The following is a 21,812-nucleotide window of genomic DNA, read 5'->3' on the forward strand; positions in this document are numbered from 1 at the left end:
AATTTTTTAATGTTTATTTATTTTTGAGACAGAGAGAGACAGAGCATGAGTGGGGGAGGGGTGGAGAGAGAGGGAGACACAGAATCTGAAGCAGGCTCCAGGCTCCAAGCTGTCAGCACAGTGCCCAATGTGGGGCTTGAACTCAGGAACTGTGAGATCATGACCTGAGCTGAAGTCGGACGCTCAACCGACTGAGCCACCCAGGCGCCCCCCAAATTAGCACAATCTTAAAACTAATTGAGAGTAGGGGCACTTGGGTGGCTCAGTCGGTTGAGTGTCTGGCTTTGGCTCAGGTCATGATCTCATGGTTCCTGAGTTAGAGTCACATGTCAGGCTCTGTGCTGACACATGGAGCCTGTTTTGGATTCTGTCTCCCCCTCTCTCTGTTCCTCCCCTATTTGAGCTCTGTCTCTCTCAAAAATAAATAAATGTTAAAAAAAATTTAATTTAAAAAATAATTGAGAAGAGAGTGTTGTCAATTCATAATTCTAAATCTTTCTAAAGTATGAGACTAAAAATCACTTTCAGGGGTGCCTGGGTGGCTCAGTCGGTTGGGTCAGGTCATGATCTCACGGTTTGTGAGTTCGAGCCCCCATTGGGCTCTGGGCTGATGGCGCAGAGCCTGGAGCCAGTTTCAGATTCTGTGTCTCTCTTTCTCTCTGCTCTCCCTCCCTTGCTCGTGTGCTCTCTCTCTCTCAGAAATAAACATTAAAAAATTAAAAATATCATTTTCAGTGTATATGTAAATTCTACATTTTATCACATGGATACGTTTCTTTAACACTATCTTTTGAAAATAAGCCGTTAAAGGAGACAACGATTTTTATTCTAGAAGTTTTATTCAACTCTACTTTGGGTTGAATACACATGCAGTGTGCTGTCAATGCATAGAAATCACAGCAGATAGCAGCAAAGGATGGTGGGGGGTGGTGGATTAAGGAGAATCTGATAATTCACATTGTGATTTTTTTTCCTCATGGTGGAAGAGAATTCACTCTTTTTTCATTTTAGAGAGAGATAGCAAGTGCATGTGAGTGGGGGAGAGGAGTGGGGGGAGAGGGACAGAGAGCGGGGGACAGAGGGAGAGAGTCTTAAGCAGTCTCCACACCCAGCACGGAGCCTGATGCAGGACTCCATCCAAGATCTTCGGATCATGACCTGAGCCTAAATCAAGAGTCAGATGCTCAACAGAGTGAGCCACTCAGGCGCCCTCATACTTCACACTTTTAAAACTTCAAGACTTTTCTTTTTCTTTTTTTTATTTTTTTTTAATGTTTATTTATTTCTGAGACAGAGAGAGACATAGCACGAGTTGGGGAGGGGCAGAGAGAGGGGGAGACACAGAATCAGAAGCAGGCTCCAGGCTCTGAGCTGTCAGCACAGAGCCGGACGCAAACTCACAAGCTGTGAGATCATGACCTGAGCCGAAGTCGCCCAACCGACTGAGCCACCGAGGCGTCCCCAAGACTTTTCTTTTTAAAGAACCCAAAATAAACACATGATAACTTGCTGACACTTCCCCGCCCCTAAACAAATTGATTACTCTTTGCACTGAAAACTGTAACAGTTGTAGCAGCAAAAGTTTTTAATAGCAATGAAAGTTTGCAAACTATATTTCAATCTTTTTCTTGAACTCAAAAAGTGCAAGATGTAGGGTTCTGCTAATGTTCATTAATGCTGTTCCTGTCCATAATCCTTCATTTTGTTGGCAAAGGCGGTTTTTGAATTAAGTCTATTTTGGTATACAGAAACATAACAAAATGAGGCAGGTATTGCAAAGAACGCACCTGCATGAATCACAACACCCAACTGGTCAGTTTGAAAAGGGTAAATGGCAGATTCAGGCAACGGAGGCCCTGAATAACGAAAAGCTCTATTTTCAGAGTCCCTGGTTGAATATTTATTTAGATCAGGAATTGTCCATCCACATCTGGTTGTTCACAAAAGCGAAACCGACTGTTTGAGTGCTCAATTCTAGCGTGATATGTTTCACCATGGGAGTGAAAGCTTGAGCTTAAAAGATAACAGTCATCAGAACTATCCAGAACAAGAAAAGCACCATCTGGCACATTTACTAGATTCCCTTCTGCCTCCCAGCATGTGACCAGTTCCCAGGACCCTCTTTAGTTCACAAGTTTTTTCAGCACCTCTGTCATTCTTGTCACAACCATAAGACCACTACTTTTCATTGACTCATAAACTCTTGCAACCCCAGGAGCAGAGTCAGGACCAACATTGAAATGATAGCACATACTGTTAGACACAAGGACATCTGTGCCAGTGAGTCCACTAAAGTTGCTTTGGATTTGATTATTCCACATTGGAGGTAGTAATGGTGAGCGTGGAGGGACATCGTCATGACTTACTCTTGGGCTCTGCAATGTGATGCCTTTAGTGTCAGCAAGCCATTCACAGACTGATCCACAAAGATCTCTGGGGCAATGACTGTAGGCCCTGGTCTACCTGACTTCCATTTTCAGAGAAAGAGTTCCCTCCCACTTGAGAAGGAACTGCAGAAACTTCCATGGGAGAAGAACTGATCAGGCAACAGCTGGATGATCCTTCCAAAGAACACATCCCTTCACCTACAGGCACAGAACACCGAATGCAGTACTGAGGTGTAGGTCCATTAAGTACAGACACGTGTTCATTGAGGTGACGATGCAAATCTCCCTTCTGAGATTCTGAACTCTTTGGTGAATTCTTTTGTTCTTGGCACGCAGTTCCTTAGGTTGTGAAAATCTTTTCAAAGATCATTCATTCCATGCTGGATGAACCAAAGCTTTGACTCTTGCCTCCTGCATTTTGAAACACCTCTCTTCAGAGTTTGTGGGTCAAGAGGCCACCGGTGAGACTGTAGTGATGGTTGCCATCAAGAGAAGCAGACTTTATTGGTCTTTGAATCTTGTTTTTTTTTTTTTATGTTTATTTTGAGAGAGAGTGTGTCTGAGTGAGAAAGGGAGAAGGATAGAGGAGAAGGATAGAGACAGAGGATCCAAAGCGGGCTCTGTGCTGACAGCAGAGAGCCGGGTGCAGGGCTTGAACCCACGAGCGGTGAGATCATGACCTGAGCCGAAGCCGGACACTTAACGACTGAGCCACCCTGGCGCCCCTGAGCGCGCGCACATCTTTAAAGAGTATCAGTGCTGAGGAGAGGAAAAGGTATCCTCAATTGGCAGAGCTCCTAGAGTGTGTGCTCCCCTAGCCTTCCTGCTTTTGTTCTGCAGAAAGCAGCCTTTTAAATGTACCCATTAAGGTTTCACTCTTTGATCTATTTTTCCCCCAACTTTTTCATCTGGACCGTTGATAATCACAGCTGTTCACATCTCCATCTTAGCGGCTACCAAATAAGGCATCGTGTTTTCCAAACTCCCTGGCTACTGATGGTTCTTGTACTACCGTGAGGTCCGTTTTCTCGTGGACTTTTATTCAGGTTCAAATATTTCTGGAAGGGTTTAAGACGGATTTTCTTCGTGGTGGCTAGTTTGCGGACCCCGAGGGATCAATCTCTCTCTCTGGAATGTTATCCCCGAACATCTGGAGAGCCCGCGGGTCGACATCCGTGTGTTTCTGCAGCTTCGTTGAACCTCTGGAGCCATTTTTCCGGCGGCAGCGGCGCGGCGGGAGGCGGCGGCCGCGGACAGAGCGTGACTCCCGCTCCCTCGCCCGGAGCTGGCGCGAGCGCGGAGAAACGGGTGCTCTTTGGAGCCGCTACATTTGTGGTCGTTTGCTACACGGTAACAAAAACCTAATGCGCCACTCGCGATGTTAGTGGGAAAACAAAGTTTTGCATTGGGGTGGAAGAAGCTGCTGGTTTATTTCAGATGATTCTGAATTTAGAATTGCGGCACATAAAAGGGAGAAATAAAATCCACAGAAATCTGTGTGAAAGAGAATACACAAAAGCACCCTCTTCACTGCCCACGTCAGGCCTTCTTGGTCACCCTCCTCCAGCCTGAAGTGTCTATTCCCTCCCCCAGATATTTATAGACCTGAATGTAATTTATCACCTAAATAATACTCTTCTGTTTTATGCTCTAGTGGCTTTTTAGTGTCTACCTAACTGGGCTTCAAGTTCCTTGGGGGCAAGATCTGGTCTTGTTGATTTTTTGTGTTCCCCGCGGTGCCTGGCACAGAGACTCTAGTAAATTTACTGGACTGGCCAAAGACGGCATGTTTATCTATTGAGTAAATCCTTCAAACTAAACCTTCCAGGTGCTATGCCTGGAAGGTACCTGGAGGGGGTTCTTGAGAGTTCAGCTGGGTTTTTTCCCTATGGAACCACTGTGAGCCCCACCATCCAGCTTTCCACAGCAAGGAAATGTATCATAACATTCTCTGACTCTTCTCTCAGGGTAAGGAAACTCAGATCACAAGTATGGATAGGCCAAATAACCTACCTGACAGGGAACAGGACCTGGCATTGAACGACAAAAAGAATTTTACTTAATCAGCTAGCACCCACTGATCAGTAAGGCCTAAACATCTGCCAGTGGCATCTGAGAAGTCTGTTCTAAAAGTTGAAAAGCTGAGTTTATTCACCACAGGTGGGGCACTTGTAATGAGAGGGGGAGAAAAGGCTTTCCAGGTTAAATCAATTTGAGAGAAGAAAGTGGTACCCAATTTTCAGCAAGAGTTTGTGGAGTGAACTTTGTCTTTTTCATTGTATGTGACTCTTAATTATTGGATGTGATGGAAGAAATTCTCATATGAATTTTATCTGTGCTCATATGCATAATTAACAGTTTGTGAGCTGTCTTGAAGAAACTGAAGCAGAACTGGAGGGCTTAGTTTTTTTTTTTTATTTTAATGTAGTCAAATGACTAGGTAGTAGAAAGGTTTAAAAGAAATTTACTGACCTGTTTTCTTAGATCAAGGGTAACTGAAATAAAAGGCTCTGAGAGATCCACCTTGTTGCCTCCACGAGCTTATAATAATTTCTTGCTGATATGGCAAGGTACCTTAAATCCTTTGTGCAAGGAGATACAGATTAATACCTATCTTACAAAATATCTGAACAATGGACTTGAAACTACGGGGGATCATAAGAGGTGATTTGTCCAAGGAAGTGGAGGCAGTTCAGACTCAATGTAGATGTGTGGTTTTAGGTAGATGGCAAGTGAATTCATCTGTCATTGTCGAGCTGCCTTGAGCTAAATGGAATCATCGATTGTTAGGATTTGCAAAGCTGTATGATGGAAATGAAGTCACAAGTCCGAAGGGAGTGAAGGATTTTGACGAATATGAATCATCTTTAACATTTTTATGGTTGCCTTTGGAATGCCAAGGCATTTGAAGCATTTGCCTCAATACCGTGGGCAGAACTACGCTGAACACCAAAACGATTTTGAAATTTCCGGCTATATGGCTAACATCTGAGATGTTTGGGTTCATTTGGCCCTATGAAAGTTATCAGTGTTTTTCATCGAAGTGCTTAAATCAGTGGCTGGAGTCAGAATTAAGACTTGTTCAAATCATAACCTTCTCCGCCATCGTTTCGAACAACAGTTCAGTCTGTGAAATATAAACATTTAAATTCACTTGCTCAGGTTGATCCATCAACCTTGTAACTATCGATTTTTACACGAATAAAGTTGACGAGATTTTTTTAGACGCCTCTGGCATTTACCTTAAAATCTACTCTCTTGGGTAGGTAATAGACTGTATAACTCCGGCAAAAATATTTTCGTTTTATAGACGGGTTTCTTTTTAAGCCTCCGCTTCGCTATTGAAAAACTTGGCCGCTCCTGCCCCAGACGGTGCCCTAACCACGAGTAAGGTTGACAGGGTTGCTCGCATGCGCTCTCGCCACAATCGTGTTTGTCGCAATGGGCCCGGGCGGAAGGTTACACAAGAGCTAGCGACATTGATTATAGTCATTTTGTCGGTTGCGCTGGTTACCGCGCTACCTCCGCGCTGGTACTTGATTGTAACAGAAAGTAGTTCCGGCCCGTGTTGTTTCAGCCGAGGAGCCGTCGCCGCCATTTCAAGACCGTGAGAGGTAGATGGCCAACCAGAGTTCTAAGGTTCGAAGCCTGTAACTGCTGCCGCCGCTTAAGCCTGCCAAAATACTGGTGTGTCTGCTGCCCTCTTACTTACTACCTCCAGAAACATTCTTGCCAGTAGTGGCGGCAGTAGGTCAACTACCCCCTTCTCGTTCTCCTTCAAGAAGCTCCAGATGGCGTCTTCCGTGGGCAACGTGGCCGACAGCACAGGTACCGGTGTCCGTTCTACCTTGGCAGAAGCCCCTTTGGGGTCTCGCGCCGTCGTCTACCTCTCGTCACTCCCTTCCTTTCCCCTAGCCATCCCCATCACATCGGCGGCATTGCTGAGCTTTTCGTCGTCTACCGGCATCTGTTCGGGTTTTCCGCTGTTCGCTCCTCAAACATTTCCTCTTTCTTGTTCGCTTTTTGCTTCCATTTTTTGCTTTTTTAATCCCATCAATTTTTTAGCTTCCTACTCTCTCGGGACGCTTCTACCACACGTGCGCGCTTAGAATGTCTCGGAATGGACAGCGTTGGAATCCCTGCCCTTTCCCTCTCCTTCGCAGCCCGTTTCCCCCCAAGTTCGGCCTACCGCCCCCCCTCCAGAACCGCCCCCCACCCCAGCCCTTTCCCCCTAGCCGGATTTGGTTCTTTTCTGTCAGTCTAGGGCGGGGGTGCCATTCCGATGTAGTCATAGCCTCACTTTGCATCACCCGAGGACGAGCAAAAGCTCCTTGGGTGTGCTGTAAGTAACCTCGGAAGAGGGGATACTGAGCGGCGCCCCGCTGGGCAGCGCCTTTTTGGTGTTCCTTCGGTCGAGCGGCCCCGGCCTCGATTGGAAATTTCCAGGGGTTCCTTTGGCCACCGCCCGATTCCACCCGCTGCCCCCAGCCTGGATCTCCCACCCCGTCTTCCCTCCCCTCCCGCGGGGAACCACACCCTTTCCTTCGCGAGGTTGCCAGCCCTGCGGGCCACTTCCTATCCTTGGGGATAAACCGGCCCGGCGCTGGTGCTTTGGCGTTGACTACCCTGCCCGCCGAATTCCTGCTTTGTGTTACTTTCTCCCTGTATTCTTCCGCCGCCTCCTCTGGGTCTTCCATCCCCATTCTTTAGCTTGGTATCTCTATTCATAGGGTATGTTATTTTTTTTTAAGTTTTCATCCCTGCTTGAAGAGTTTGTAAAGCAACTGGAGTGTAGCTGCACAAGTGCAAGGCGGTTGCCCTTTTAGACCATTCAGTCGAGAGCATTCGGTACTAAAAATAAGAGAACCAAATTATAGGAGTGTCCTTCAGCTGCCTTTCCTTCTTGAGGCTATTTGGGGCGGAAGGGGGGGAACTGGGCTGTGGTTCTAAGGTTTCCCACGAAGTTATTTTGTTTTTTTCTCAGTTGAGATATGTCAAGGGTTTTATTATTTTTGGACATTCTGCAGCAAGTAGTAGGCGAATCTTCAGTTGTATCTTATCCATGAGATTGTAGGTAGTGGGGTTAATAATTAGTGGGTGTTCCCCTTCCAGGGATTCTGGAAGATTTAAGATTCTGTAGTAGCTTGGCCTTTTCTGTGTGTGTTATTTTATTTGAGGAAGTTGTCATTTCAGGTGTTAATATTAGCAGATAAGGGGCTTTGAAAAGTTGATAAAGTGATGTGTTAAGGAGCTAGGAAGTTCTAGAGACTGGTCTAAAGTGTAATTGATTCTCTAGCTTCTGTTTGGGGTAGAACCTCACCCAGGTTTGGATGCAAGTCGCTGCTCTGGTGTAGTGGTCAGCTTTACATTCTGTCAGGAAATTTACTTTGCTTTCCTGAGTATACAGATAACTTGCCAGCTCTGATGGTTGGGGAGCTAGGCTGAAGTTTGAGCTTGTCCCTATGAGCTTGGTAGAATTTAAGTAATTTGTACATCGTTTCCCATTCCAACCTCCTAATGAAAGTGCTATGGTCAAATTCCTAGTAATGTGTCATTGTTTAAGTGTTTACAATCGAGACTTAGGCAGTTTCTTGTTTTTCTCCCCTCTCTGGGCTTTAGCTGCACCCTTAGTCTTTATGTATCTGATTTAAGTCAGATGCAGCAAAATGCTTTTCATTTGTTATTCATTCTGTGGCATTTTATCCAGTGGTTATATACTTTAGCATTTCCCCATTCTTTTAAAAAACTGTTGCAGTTGTAGGCGACTGCTTGGTTTATGTAGGGTTGTTTGCAATGTCTTGATCCTTTAGTTGGTGTCAGAGCTTTTTGGAAAATACTAGTCTTAAACCAGTGTGGGTGGGATTTAGCTAATTTGGTTTCCATTGTGAATTTGGGGTAATAGAGGAGCGATATAATCGTGGGTCTTTATTTAAAATGTCTGATGACCCTTTTAAATATTTGGGCTCTTGAGAGACTAATTCATCTTGTTTATCAGCTGTTTTAAAAATAGCACCTTTACTTTCAGGGTTTTTCCCCCTCTTCTGGTTTCTAGTGTATCCCTTAATTGAATCAAGCAGTTAAGTTGTGAAATCTACAAAAACATCAATGTAATTTTAAGAGTTAAAAACACATCTGGTGTTGCTACTCAGGTTGAGAGTTACCAGTACTCCACCCCCCACCTCCCGCAAATCCAACCTAAAGCATGGGACAGAGTATTCTGTTTCCAGTAGGTTATTCTGACATCATTAAATCTTTGTGACTTTGCAAATCACGTTTTGTGTTTTGTTTCTGTATGTTAACTAAGGTGTAAGGAATAATGTGTAGTGAATCTTTAGATGCTACCTCTGATTTATAATTTAAAAGTACAAAGTATATTTGTTCATAAAATGTAATCTTATTTGGAAGTAAATGTTTCTAGTCTGGGAAAGAAAAGTTAATGCTGAATTCTAAAAATACCACTTCTGCACCTGATGTTAACTTGGGGGTATAAATAAAGTGCAGAACACTCTAGTGCTTTACATAGTTTCAAGCGTTTTCATCTTTGAGTTTAATATACCATATTTTTACATTTTTTTGTTTGCATTTCTAACTTTTTGTTTTCCCCCCTCCTTCCCTCAAATGTTTTGATGATTCTCCAGAACCAACGAAACGTATGCTTTCCTTCCAAGGGTTAGCTGAGTTGGCACATCGAGAATATCAGGCAGGAGATTTTGAGGCAGCTGAGAGACACTGCATGCAGCTCTGGAGACAAGAGCCAGACAATACTGGTGTGCTTTTATTACTTTCATCTATACACTTCCAGTGTCGAAGGCTGGACAGGTAGGAGATGGGGGGGGGGGGTACCTGCTGGTGATTGCTGCCTCTGGGTGTTGAGCCTAAAAAATGATACTTAAATATTTGAACTGGAAATTTTTCCAGTACTGGGTTTCAACTGAGCCACCAACGCACATCTGCTCTTTTGCCCACTTGTGACATGCCCAGCTGCCAGTTTTTCTCCCTTTTGTGGTGCTGGTTATATTGTCAGTATGGCTAGGGACCTTTTCTGGCTTTTCCCCCCCACCTACACCTGCTTTCTTTGTTCAGAAAATAAATTATTCTTAGTGTGCATCTGAGCATCCAGTCTCACCTTTGTAAGATGTGTCAGCTTGAGGAATGGAAATGCTCAGAAATGAGGGTGTATATTGCTGTGTTAGGAGATGCATATGTGGTTGAAATGCTACTTTTAGCTAATCAGCTGAATTAATCAAAAGGGAGGAATCTGTGTTCTTATCCTTTTAATAGATTGCCATTCTGGCTTATTTAGACATTTAAAGATGTGTGTCATTATATGTTAAGAAATGGAAGATGAGATGAAAGTCCTGCACATAGCATTTTCATTCTTAGTGTTCATGGCTTCCTATGTGGCAGTTCGGTAATAAGACTTTAGTAGGAATTTTATCTCCTAAGAAAAAAGGATTCTGATTTGAAATTTGGAACTTTGATTTCCAAAAGTTTTCTTACTATACACTAGTTAAAAGACGATGTATTGTTACATAATTAGCAATAATAGCACAGGATCTTCAGAAACTGAGTTGCTTATGGGCCGTACCCTCTTGTGTAACATGCATACCCATGTGCCAACACTTTTCGCTTTTTCCAGATCTGCTCACTTTAGCACTCTGGCGATTAAACAGAACCCCCTTCTGGCAGAAGCCTATTCGAATTTGGGGAACGTGTACAAGGAAAGAGGGCAGTTGCAGGAAGCGATTGAGCATTACCGGCATGCATTGCGTCTCAAACCAGATTTCATCGATGGTTATATTAACCTGGCAGCTGCATTGGTAGCAGCAGGTGACATGGAAGGGGCAGTGCAAGCTTATGTCTCTGCTCTTCAGTACAATCCTGTGAGTAAAATTTTAATGGTTATTATTTTCCCTTTACAGAAGCCCAGAAAGAAACATAGCCTGCTACTTCAGACATTAAGTAGGCCTTTTCTTTTGCATGGAATAAAGAGTTTAGAAATGTTAGTTTACTTAAAATGGTGAAATTGCTTTGACCCAGTCTGCATTATGTTTTAAAAAATTCATTTTATCTAGCAAGTTACATTGAAATGTAAAAATTATCCTTCTTGAAAGGAACTCTACATCTATTTTTATGCCTGTAAAAGTACAGAACATTTGACATTGTTTCTTTGGGTTGTTTTGAATAAATTTGGATACATTCTGATAGGTATTTGTAACAGTTAATTGATTTTCAAGGAGTAGTGGATAAAGGGCCTTAATCTTGAATATAAAATAGTTAAGATGCCACTGTGCGGATCAGTGACATGGAAACTAGGTTGCAAAATTTCTTAGTGTCTTAATTCTTTTTCTTCTTTCAACATAATTAAAAGTGGTAGAATGGAGGTGGTAGTATCGAAAGCAGGTCTTTGATTAGTTCTTAAATTGTTTTGTCTAAACTGCAGATGTTTTCTGGCGAACAGGTGAGGCCCAGCTGGCAGATGTTACGTTCACACTGTATTAGGGTCTCTGAAAGAGTCATAAAAAAAAAAAGTAAGACTTACCCTCAGAACTTTTAATGTAGTTGGGGAAAGAAGATAGATGCAAACTTAAGAGGTAATGATAGAGGGAGTGTAGGAATCCAGAAAAAATCAAGAATGTGTAACCAAGCTAAGTAGTCAACATTTAGCATTGCAGCAACTCTGGAAGTACTTAATAAGTAATTATGTTACGTGCCATTTGTTGAAGGGCTACTATGTCCTCAGACACTGTGCCAGTTGTTTCAGATGTTGATCTTAATGTTTACAATGGTCCTTTGAGGTAGATGGTATTATTGCAAATTTTACGAATTAAAAAAAAATAGGGGTAATGTAACTTTCTTGGGATCACACAGCTAGTAATGGTGAAGTAAGGTATTAAAACCTGAGCCTAAATGTCATTCTTTTTCTCCTGGTAACATTTTTTAAAAAATTCAAGTATAATTAACATACAGTTATTAGTTTCAGCTGTAAAGTGTAATGATTCAACAATTCTGTACTCAGTGCTCATCACAATAAGTACTTTTTTGTAATGCTTATTTATTTTGGAGAGGGAGAGAGACAGAGACAGAGAGCGAGCAGGGGAGAGGCAGAGAGAGAGAGAGAGAAGGAGATACAGAATCCAAAGTAGGCTCCAGACTCTGAGCTGTCAGCACAGAGTCCGATGCAGGGCTTGAACTCTGGAACTGTGAGATCACGACCTAAGTCGAAGGCGGATGCTTAACCGATTGAGCCACCCAGGCAGCGCCCCTAAGTTTTTTTTTTTTGTTTTTTTTTTTTAATGTTTGAGAGAGAGGGCATGCATGTGGAAGCTGGGGAAGGGGCGGAGAGAGAGAGAGTCCCAAGCAGTCCTCCCACTAACAGTAGTCCCAAGAACCATGAGATCATGCGAGACCTGAGCTGAAATCAAGAGTTGGTCACCCAACTGACTGAGCCACCCAGGTGCCCCACAATAAGTATACGCTTAATCCCTTTCACCTATTCCTCCTCCTCTCTGGCAATCATCACTTTGTTCTCTATATTTAAGAGTCTGTTTTTTTGTCTCTTTTTTGTTTCTTTTAATTGAGCTTGAATATCTTGAAAGGAAACATAGAAGAGAGAAGAAATAAAAGATTAAAAAGGGAATGATGTGCCCAACGGGCACACAGCCCTTAAATACCATTTGAAAACCATTGATCATGTCCTGCTGTCTCTCTATCCCTATTTTACAGGTTAGGAAACTGCAGCTTAATTTCGTAGCTTGTGCAAAGATCTGAAATCGCTTTTTATCAAGACATCTTTTAATGATTATTTTTCCAGTTAATTTTGAGTTTAATATTAGTTATGTATGTATGTTAATTGCTTTTTGTGTGGATACAGGAAGTCTTCCAGCTACCCTTCTTGGAGGTAGCCAATGAAATTAATTTCTTAAGTATCTTTTCAGAGATACTCAGTGCACACATATGTAAATCTGAGTGGCTGTTTATAATTTTTTCTTTAAAAAGTACAAAGTACTTTTTATAAATTGCAGTACTCTTTAGCTAGTTACAAAAAATTATGGGGAAACCCCCATAATTGGCCCCTGTTCTTGCCAGGACTCAGAGTTCACTTGTGCACCTAGATGTCACAGTCAGTTCTTTCCCTTTATTTTTTTTTTAAATTTTTAACGTTTTTTTATTTATTTTTGAGACAGAGAGAGAGCATGAACGGGGGAGGGGCAGAGAGAGAGGGAGACACAGAATTGGAAGCAGGCTCCAGGCTCTGAGCCATCAGCCCAGAGCCCGACGCGGGGCTCGAACCCACGGACCGCGAGATCGTGACCTGAGCCGAAGCCGGATGCTCAACCGACTGAGCCACCCAGGCGCCCCTCTTTCCCTTTATTAATCAGGGTTGGTTCTACCCTTCTTTTGTTGATTGAGTATAAGCTCACTTGTACCCTCTTACTTACATAGCTGTGGCCCCAAACATCTTGAACTCTGATTCCCCTTGGCTCAGGTTTCAAATTGTTTACATATGTAGCAGAGCAGTCTATTGCTGCTGACTATATACCAAATTGTAGGAGTATGATGAGAAGGGAAAACTACAGTGAGAGACAGAACCATGTTTTTTAGTATCTAACCTGTCCACATAAAGCTGGTTGTTGTGCCCTACCAAAGAAAGAAAAAAGTCCTAGAATATAGAATACATCATGGGACTACTGCTTGAAGGCTTTGAACAGCTATTCATTCCCATCTGGTTCTGTGTTTCTACTTGTGGAAGGTGCTGCTTTATTTTTATTCCTTTACCAGTAAGAATGGAAAGAGGATTGTGCAAACTGCTTCTTTTCACCTAAATAGACTATAGCAGTCATGCTTTACCTTATTTCAGGATATCTAATCTTAGCTAGATTTCAGCTTACTCTTAAATGCCTTTGTCAATTCAGTACTGACAGAGAATCTTGAGTCTGTTCCTAAGTTGTGTCCTTGTTGGCAGTGCATTGTTGTCCTGAATCATAGATGTAGTTGGCATTCTATGAAAAATAGTTAAAATCAGGTTATTTTGGTTTTGCAGCAGTGAAAAGGTAAAATGTTATGATGGTATTCTTGGGAACCTGTTTTTGGCAGTGTTTATCTTTTTCAGTTAGTGATAGAAGTTATTCTGTGACTTGATTATAGAAATTTTAAGATCTAGAGCTGTTTCATATTTTGACATTTTGAATTGTCTTCTGTGATGTCGGTTTAATAAGTTAACTGAAATTTTAGTCCATTGTATTTGAAGGTCCTCTGCAGCTGGTAATCTTCTACATGATGGCTCACCAGAGTTCCAGCAGTCCCTTTTATGAATTACGTATAAAACTGTCCTTTGTAAAATGGCTATAACCTTGAGTTGCTCTAAGGAGTGTTGTTTCTGGGTTTGTTAGTTGTTGAAATGCTGCTTTGGCTTTGATTGTGGATGCAGAACACTGAGAGCTCCTGGCATCCTGACCATCACATGTTACTGTCACGTTGTTACTGTTATGAGCTTCACTTAACGCAGATAAACTGTATAAAACCATATCTTTCTATCTCTCTCTGCTTTTTATTGTGTTTGCTGTGCAAATGTTACATTTAAATATTTGAGTGCTTATTGTGTGTGCAGTGCTTTATTAGCAATTGGGGGTGATATGTGCTGGGGAGAAAAAGTTGAGGATTATAACATGAGATAGAACCTGACCCATAAAGGGAAAAAGGGCGTAAGTTCCTTGGATGATTACTGTTAGAGAGTATTAATCAGAAGATTTTCTTGAGTGGGTGCTTATAACCTAAGCATTCTGTAGGAAGGTAAATAGCAAGAAGACTTCCTTGGCTGAAGTGGTGAGTCAAGTAGTAACAAGAAGTGAGTGTAGTAGAGGAGAGTCAATTTGAAGATTTAGAAAGAATAGAGAGGCTGAGGAGTTTAAATTTAATTTGAGAGGCGATTGAGAACTACTGTAGGTTTTTATCAACCTGATTTTACTCCGTGTGTATGTGTATATATAGATGTTGTGGGTAGGGGTGGGGGCTGTAGGAGGAAAGGCAGGAAATACTATTTTAGGAGGGCTGGTTATACAGGAAATTCTTACTCATTTTAAAGTAGTTTTAGGTTTTGAACTTTTGGGGGAATAATGGTACCCTTGAATTTCCTAGAAATCTGTTGTGTGTAAAGGTTTGGATTTCCAAATGGGAGAATTGGATTTCAGTATTATACTATATTTAATATGAAATATTTTAACCTTTTTCTAAAATTGCCTTGTTGATTATCTTATTATTATCTTGAAGATAGTCTATTTTTAACTGTGGGCATTGTGTTAACTTGATTTAGTATGCTGTAGTGGATCAAGATGATATCACTAAATATAAGTAGATACTGTCAGGACTTGGATGGCATCCATCCAAGAGTTTATAGAAACTAGAGGGTAGGGGTGCCTGGGTGGCTCAGTTGGTTAAGTGTCTATCTTAGGCTCAGGTCCTGATCTCATTGTTTGAGAGTTCAAGCCCCGCATTAGGCTGAGCACTGACAGCACAGAGCCTGCTTCGAATCCTCTGTTTCCCTCTCTCTCTCTGCCCTTCCCCTGCTTGCTCCCTTTCTCAAAAATAAACATTAAAAAAAACCCTAGAGGGTAAAAGTTGCCCAATATCGTTGGCTAAAATGAATTGCTCATTCCAGTCACTGTTGGAGATTTATTGCAAGATTTTTGATTCTTATGGCAGAAAAGTTATAGGAATTGGTAAATGTCCAAAGATCTAGAACTACAATAATCAGGTGTAGCAGTAGCTAGTATGAACAGATTGGATTGTTCAGTTATGGTTGGCCAAAACAGAAGGGTAGCCTTAAAGTTTAGGAAAAAAATTATACAAGTAGATAACGTTATAGAATTCATTACTTCTGAGAGTATAAATAGGGTTAAAAATGCTTAGACTCATTAGAGGAGGATAAATTTGTAATAAGATTGATGATACCTGTGATTTTTTTTTCTTTTTTGAAGATTAGTATTAGCCTTTTGTACTTGAGGTCGTGGGAGACTGTCACTCTCTCCCAAAACGCCAGTCATTGCTTGATGGACTGGACACATCAGGTAGATCATGGAACTGACCCAGTATGGTCAACCATAAAGGTGTTCCCTGGCAGCCTGTTCTTTGCTGGCTGACTTTTGGTTCACTTGATGGATGATAACATACATTCACAAAGGCTGTTTATCAGTAAAATTGATCACCGGATTCTGGAAACCATATACAGTTGTTCATAGAGTAATATATATGATGATACTTTGGCACAATTGGCAAAAATTCACTTACTGGGACTTAATTTAAGGCTCTTTTACCCATGCAACAGTTTGGAATGATAAGCTTACTCCCTATTGCCATTGTCTGTGCTTGTTGACTGATAGATTTGAATAACAAAGGCAAACAAGGACAAAAATTTAAGCTCACTGTTCTGATGAGTCTTTTTACTGATGAAGGGACTGGTGAGTCAGATGACTAGCAACACAGTTGCGCTGCTAATAAAAAGCAGAGTCAACTGCTTTTCATTATTCACCCACTCAACTCTAATGGCACTTAATACTAATGAGTAATCTAGTGGCAGGTGCCAGGATTGAAGCTTTGGTTGGATGGTAATCCTTCTGTCTAATACTGAAATGAAGTCAAGGCTTCTAAATATGCCTGACAGCCTAAGGGTAGGTTTGCTGATAGCCAGTCACAGCTAAATACTTTTTTTCACCATGGAAAATTTTTGGCCCTTGATAGTGGAGTGATTCATCATAACCTTTGAACAAAATAGTTGAACAAATATTTAATGCTTTTTTTTCCTTTCTTTTTAAGGTGACTGATATTTAGGGAGAGGAGAAGCTATAGTAAGGCCCATGGTCTTTTATCTTAAACTGGTGGGATCAAATGTATTTCCAAATTCGGGATTTTTAGGATTTTAGAAAGATGGTGATATCTGTATAAAACTCCCAGGTAGGTCTGGAGCAGCACCTTCTAGTAAGACACATTTATATTTCTGCAGCAAAAGGTGTGAATAGTCACACTAAGTGAGATCGGTAAATTTTATACATAGCTTCGCACCAGTTCTGGTTAGGTTTAATCATCAAATAAGTTTTTTGGGAACTTTTTGGAATTTGGAATTGAGAATGAGGGATTGTGGTTCTCTACTTTCATTTGTCAAGCAGAGTCTTCAGTTTACAGAAGAAAATGGCAGGGAGTTAGATGCATAAAAGTAATTTCAAGGTATTTTTGATCGACAGTATAATTAATGAATATCTCTTGGTTTCTAGGATTTGTACTGTGTTCGCAGTGACCTGGGGAACCTGCTCAAAGCCCTGGGTCGCTTGGAAGAAGCCAAGGTAGGTGTTTGATAGAACACATTTAAACATCAGTGTTATGAAAACTTGTACTTTTTGCCAAGTCTTCAACTCTTCATTGAGCTATCTCCAAAAAACAGTCCTATGAAACTGAGGAAAACTGTCGGCATGAATCACCTCAGACTAGAGCAGGGCCAGGCTTTGGCGTTTCTGTTCTAAATCTGGGGGTAAAGCAAGAACCTGAACATTTTGGAGCCTTTCTGCTGAGCTAGATCATCTTTATAACAATGGGCTCCGTCATGATCTTATGTGGGAATAAGTAACATTCCTTCAAATCTGAGGCTTGCCTGCTGGTGGCAAGCAGAGCGCCTGTGATTTGGCTCAAGACTCCTATATGATGCAGGTGCCATTGAAAATGCTGCTCTTCTAAGTCCTTTGTGGCTTGTAAGTGGAGAAGAATTTCATCCAAATGTTACCCTGTAATACTGGCATTTAAAATTCTTATTTAACCTTCCTCCCTTCATCTTCCTTACCCTTTTTACAGTGGAAGAAAGGCTGTTAAAATGATTGCAAATTAATAATTGGAACGTCCTGCCCCCTCTTGTCCCCACTCCCTCCCTAAGTTCCTTTTTCCTCTTTTCCAACCCTAGTTGTCTACCTTCTTTTCTTCCTTACTTCCTTCTTTTATTCCTCCCCACCCTACCTCCTTTAAAAAAAGCAGAAGGACAAAGCTGGTTTGTTTGGGAAATGGACTGATCGAAAGAAAACTTGCCAAAGTGGAAAGGTGGCTTTTAGCATTCTGTGTTTCCAAATAATGAATTTGAACATCAGGTTGGGTTATTAAAGCTTTTGGTATAATTGTAAATTAAATTTCCAAATGAAATTGTCTTGTTACAAGCCACCTTACGCAACCGCGCTGCAGGGGTGAGGAGTGGGGAGAAACCAGAATGCTTCTGAAACTCCCACCTGTTGCTCTGAGCCCCACGCGCATGCTAATGCGTGGAGTGTATGCGCAGCGTAGCTGTCTGTTTGCTTCATCAGGGAGGGAGAAGGCTTTTCAGCACCATCTAATGTTAAAAGGCACTAGTTTTAAGTGCATAGCTCATAAATTCTGCTGACACTTTGGATTAACCTTTATGTAGGTTTCCAGCTAATGAATTGTAATGGATTTCAATCTTAGTTGATAAATCTAATTGGTAATTTATAGAACAAATATTGAATAAGCTCCTATTAATTGTCACCCCACCAAGCGGACAGCTAACATGAATTGCACTTCACTGCAGCTTTAGAGATCGGTTTAGGCTGAGACATTGCGCCTGCCTTAGGTTGCTGACTTCTTTATTTCAGAGCTCTGGAGACACCTAGTTTGAAAAATGTTTATTCTGTTTTTGTGAGAACTTAGTGAACAAGAACATACTCTTGAGTGAAATGCAATGTATTTCTTTTGTAATCAGTGCATTTGAAAATTCAAGCCAGCATATTCCTACTAGATGGAAGCAAAATTAAGTTGTCTTTGTAGAAAATGAAGAGCCTTTCTTCCAGCAAAAATCCCTGCTGTATGCAATAGCCCTGATTAACCCTCTCCCTTCTGCATGTTTCCCATATTACAGACTTGAGACTGTCCTCATTCCCATATGTAATAGACATCCAAAGAATTTCAATTGCTTTGTTGAACTTTTACTAATGATCTTGTTTTTATTTTCTCTCTTGTTTTTGGTTTTTCACCATTGATATTGTATTTAGAAGGTTTCAGGTGGGTGAAACCTCCTATTCCATGCGTAAGGTGCCTCGCTGAAGGGAGCTCGAGGCCTGGATCTAGGGCAGACACACACCTCCTCCTCTTCCAGCAAGGAACGCACCGAAAAGTCACATGATGAGAAATATGGTAACGGGTTTGTAACTGCCACAGCAAAACAATTTGCCTCCATGCCTGAATCTTCTGTCTTGTGGCTTCAGAAACAGCTTAAAATAATTTTATTTACAAGCAAGTTATGTAAGAGAATGTTTTATACTATAGCCACAATTCTGTCAAAGATAAGTAAAAGTTAATTGATATTAAAAATTATTAGAGATAATTTACTAGTAAAAGCTTCTAACTCTTCTTGTTGTTCATTTTTTTCCTTTTTTCTTCTTTGTTTGGATTGCAGCATTCTGCTCTTCTGATGATGCGCTGTGACCCTGCAGTAGCGCAAAGGCTGCGCAGCGTTAACGCGCAATGCGTGCAAATGAGCCCCTGTGAACGGTTGACTAGATGAGTAATCTGATTGACTGGCTCCCTCAGTCCTATTGTGTAGCCTTTTTGGATAAAATTGGGTTTTAACATACCTCCAGTCCAACTAATCTCATTAAACAAATATTCTCTATGGGCCTGTCTAGTAGATTAATGGATCTGGTTGGCCGTTTGCTGCGTCTAGGGGTGTTCTCTGTAGCGCAGCAGTTCGCAGCGATTGCGCAATGCGATGCTGTTAGGTCGCGCAAGCGATGTTTGCGCTCGCATTACAGGGACCTCAACCTAGGTGCAATCCTGTCATATGAGGTTTCAGCTTCAGTCCCCCTTGGGAGACAGGGGCATTGCGAGAATGTAACTTAGAGCCTGACCTTCTCATACCTGACATGGCAGAAAAACCCTTTTCTCCTCAGTAATATAGTTTTGACGTTAGCGAGGAGCGTTGTTGTTTAGAGCAGCATTTCCCAAAATGTATTTTGTGGTATTCTAAAAATGTCTAATGAAAGAGTTCCATGGTCAACTAAGTTGAGGGAATCCTGTATAAACAAACGGATTTAGGAAGTTCTGTAGCAAAGAAACTGGGTTTCTTTTCTCCTAATTTACTTGATCATGGAATCCTTTTTTTCAGTGATACCCGTTAACATTTTGTAGAACACACTTTGGGAAACTGGTGAAGGAGGTGGGGTGGGGTGGGAAAACTTGGCTTTAAGTGGCACTCTCTAGATCGTACTTGAAAACCTAGCAAAAGCCCTTAGGTGTTCAGATAAGAGGAGTCCAACATAGAGTCTTAAGGCAACTGACTTCCCAGATGAGTCCCAGTATGAGGGTCGGTCGTTGGTTGGCAGAACTGAACATGGTGGTTTGCACTTGGGTTCTGGTGGCGCAGGCGCAGGAGCAGCCAGCTGTGGCAGCGCATTAGTTTTGGCGCAAGCGAGCCTATGCTGCAGGGTCACTTTTGGCTGGTCAGAGAAGGAATAATGATATCACCTTCTTCCCCCCACCCCAATCTTTTTTTTTTCCCCTTTACAAATTTTCCCTTTTCCCTTTACCTCCTTCCCCTCCCATCTTCTTTCATTAACCCCCCCCCCCCCAAGGCATGTTATTTGAAAGCAATTGAGACGCAACCGAACTTTGCAGTAGCTTGGAGTAATCTTGGCTGTGTTTTCAATGCACAAGGGGAGATTTGGCTTGCAATTCATCACTTTGAAAAGGTTAGTTATTAAATTAATAATTGGTACTTAGGAAGTGCTTATGTGTGCGGGCTGTTTTTATTTAGAGCTAAATAATAGGCCTTTACATGATCAGTCACATAATATCCTTGTTTCTCTGACCGTATTTAAGGCATTTGCTGGATGGTATATGATATGGCAGTTTCCAGTTTTGCATTGAAAATGTAGTAATTAAAAATCCATTTTTTAAATGGGCAACTTTAAAAAAGCAGGGTTTCTTGGTCAAAAGGCTGATTCTAGCTGGGGGTAGGAAATGTACAGAATTCATCTGGAATGCCCTCTTGTACCAGAAAGCATGGAAGCTTTGGTATTACTTTGATTATGTCTAAAGGACTCAGGAGGCAACTGGAAGAGGCTCACACTGGATAAAGATGGGACTTGAACATTAGGAATATTATAACGGAAATATATTGAAACTTCTCATGTGTTTCAATCCATGAGTTTATAAATATACTAAGAAGAAATTCAGTGGTCACCTTTGGAAGATCAGGAGCAATTCATTTTGAAAACTGGTTAAAGAGGGAAGAATAAAGCATTTATCTTCCTCCTGTATGAACTGGACCTCAGGGTAACCCAGTAGTTGGATAGGGGGAAGTTTCTTATTTATAGAAGTGTTCCAGCTAGTAAATGAAAAAGGAATGATAGAATCAGAGTATCACCATTAATAGATTTAGGCATTTATTAATGGCAAAAAAGACACAACCAGACAGTATGTACTTTTTTTTTTTGAAGATTTTATTTCTAAGTGATTTCCACACATAATGTGGGGCTCGAACCCATGACCCCGAGATCAAAAGTCACGTGTTCTGCCGACTGAGCCAGCCAGGCGCCCCTAGAAGAGTTAGCCTTATTAATTTTGAATAAAATAGGGCCAACCGTTAGAAGTATTTAGCTCATTAAAATTGGAATGGACCCAATTAAAAATGTTTCCCTTCAGGACCCATTTTGCTGTCACATTACATGAGCAGTTACTTTGATAACCTTGAGATTTGTGAATAATGAGAGGGTACTGAAATGACTGGGTTTTATTTTCAGTGAAAGAAATAAGATTTAATTATATTAGAAAATGTAATTGGAGGCCTAAAATTATCTCAGAATAAAAACTTGTAATTGGAAAGTTTATCTGAAATCCTAACTTGATCTAATAGCTGCCTTGTAATTTTTAGGCTGTCACTCTTGACCCCAATTTTCTGGATGCTTATATCAACTTAGGAAATGTCTTGAAAGAGGCACGGATTTTTGACCGGTGAGAGAATGTTCTATCTGATAAATTTTCTTGAGTCTTTGTTGCATTGACACCTGAGACTTGGGACTAAAATTATGGCCGCGGTCCATTCAAACACATTTTCCTTTTCTAGCATATTGCTCTTCCCTCATCATGTCTGATGTATTACCTCTTATTTATAGGCATTGTTGCCTGACTTTTCATTGTTGGCTTTTCTCAAAGCCATTATCCTTCTAAGAATTTAGTTGACCTTTCTCTTATTGTAAACTGTTGAAATGGTCATTATTTATTTATTATTTTTTATTTTGGGGGGGAAGAGAGAGAGAGAGAGAGTGTATGTGCATGAGCAGAGGAGGGGCAGAGAAAGGGGGAGAGAGAAAATCCCAAGCAGGCTCCTGCGCTGTCTGTGCAGAGCTCGATCTCTTAGTTCACGTGATCATGACCTGAGCC

General features: G+C 41.4%; 1 protein-coding gene and 1 pseudogene across 3 annotated transcripts in view; one reads left to right on the forward strand and one right to left on the reverse strand.

Moving 5' to 3' along the window:
• Positions 1 to 1,671: 1,671 nt before the first annotated feature.
• Positions 1,672 to 5,493, reverse strand: LOC115506793 (annotated as a pseudogene).
• Positions 5,494 to 5,952: 459 nt separating this feature from the next.
• The window catches only part of OGT (O-linked N-acetylglucosamine (GlcNAc) transferase), a 36,414-nt gene continuing 20,554 nt past the window's right edge, over positions 5,953 to 21,812 (forward strand). Inside the window, exons 1-6 of one of the 3 annotated variants that reach the window (XM_030306277.2) lie at positions 5,953 to 6,215; positions 9,026 to 9,206; positions 10,027 to 10,270; positions 16,655 to 16,723; positions 20,003 to 20,119; positions 21,304 to 21,383. In XM_030306277.2, coding sequence (XP_030162137.1) covers positions 6,179 to 6,215; positions 9,026 to 9,206; positions 10,027 to 10,270; positions 16,655 to 16,723; positions 20,003 to 20,119; positions 21,304 to 21,383 — 728 coding nt within the window. In that variant the 5' untranslated portion in view covers positions 5,953 to 6,178. Of the gene's footprint in view, positions 6,216 to 9,025; positions 9,207 to 10,026; positions 10,271 to 16,654; positions 20,120 to 21,303; positions 21,384 to 21,812 lie in introns of all 3 variants that reach the window. The other 2 variants (XM_030306278.1, XM_032592212.1) reach the window with 2 other exon arrangements.

Source organism: Lynx canadensis, chromosome X (assembly GCF_007474595.2).
Source record: "Lynx canadensis isolate LIC74 chromosome X, mLynCan4.pri.v2, whole genome shotgun sequence".
Classification (NCBI taxonomy): domain Eukaryota; kingdom Metazoa; phylum Chordata; class Mammalia; order Carnivora; family Felidae; genus Lynx; species Lynx canadensis.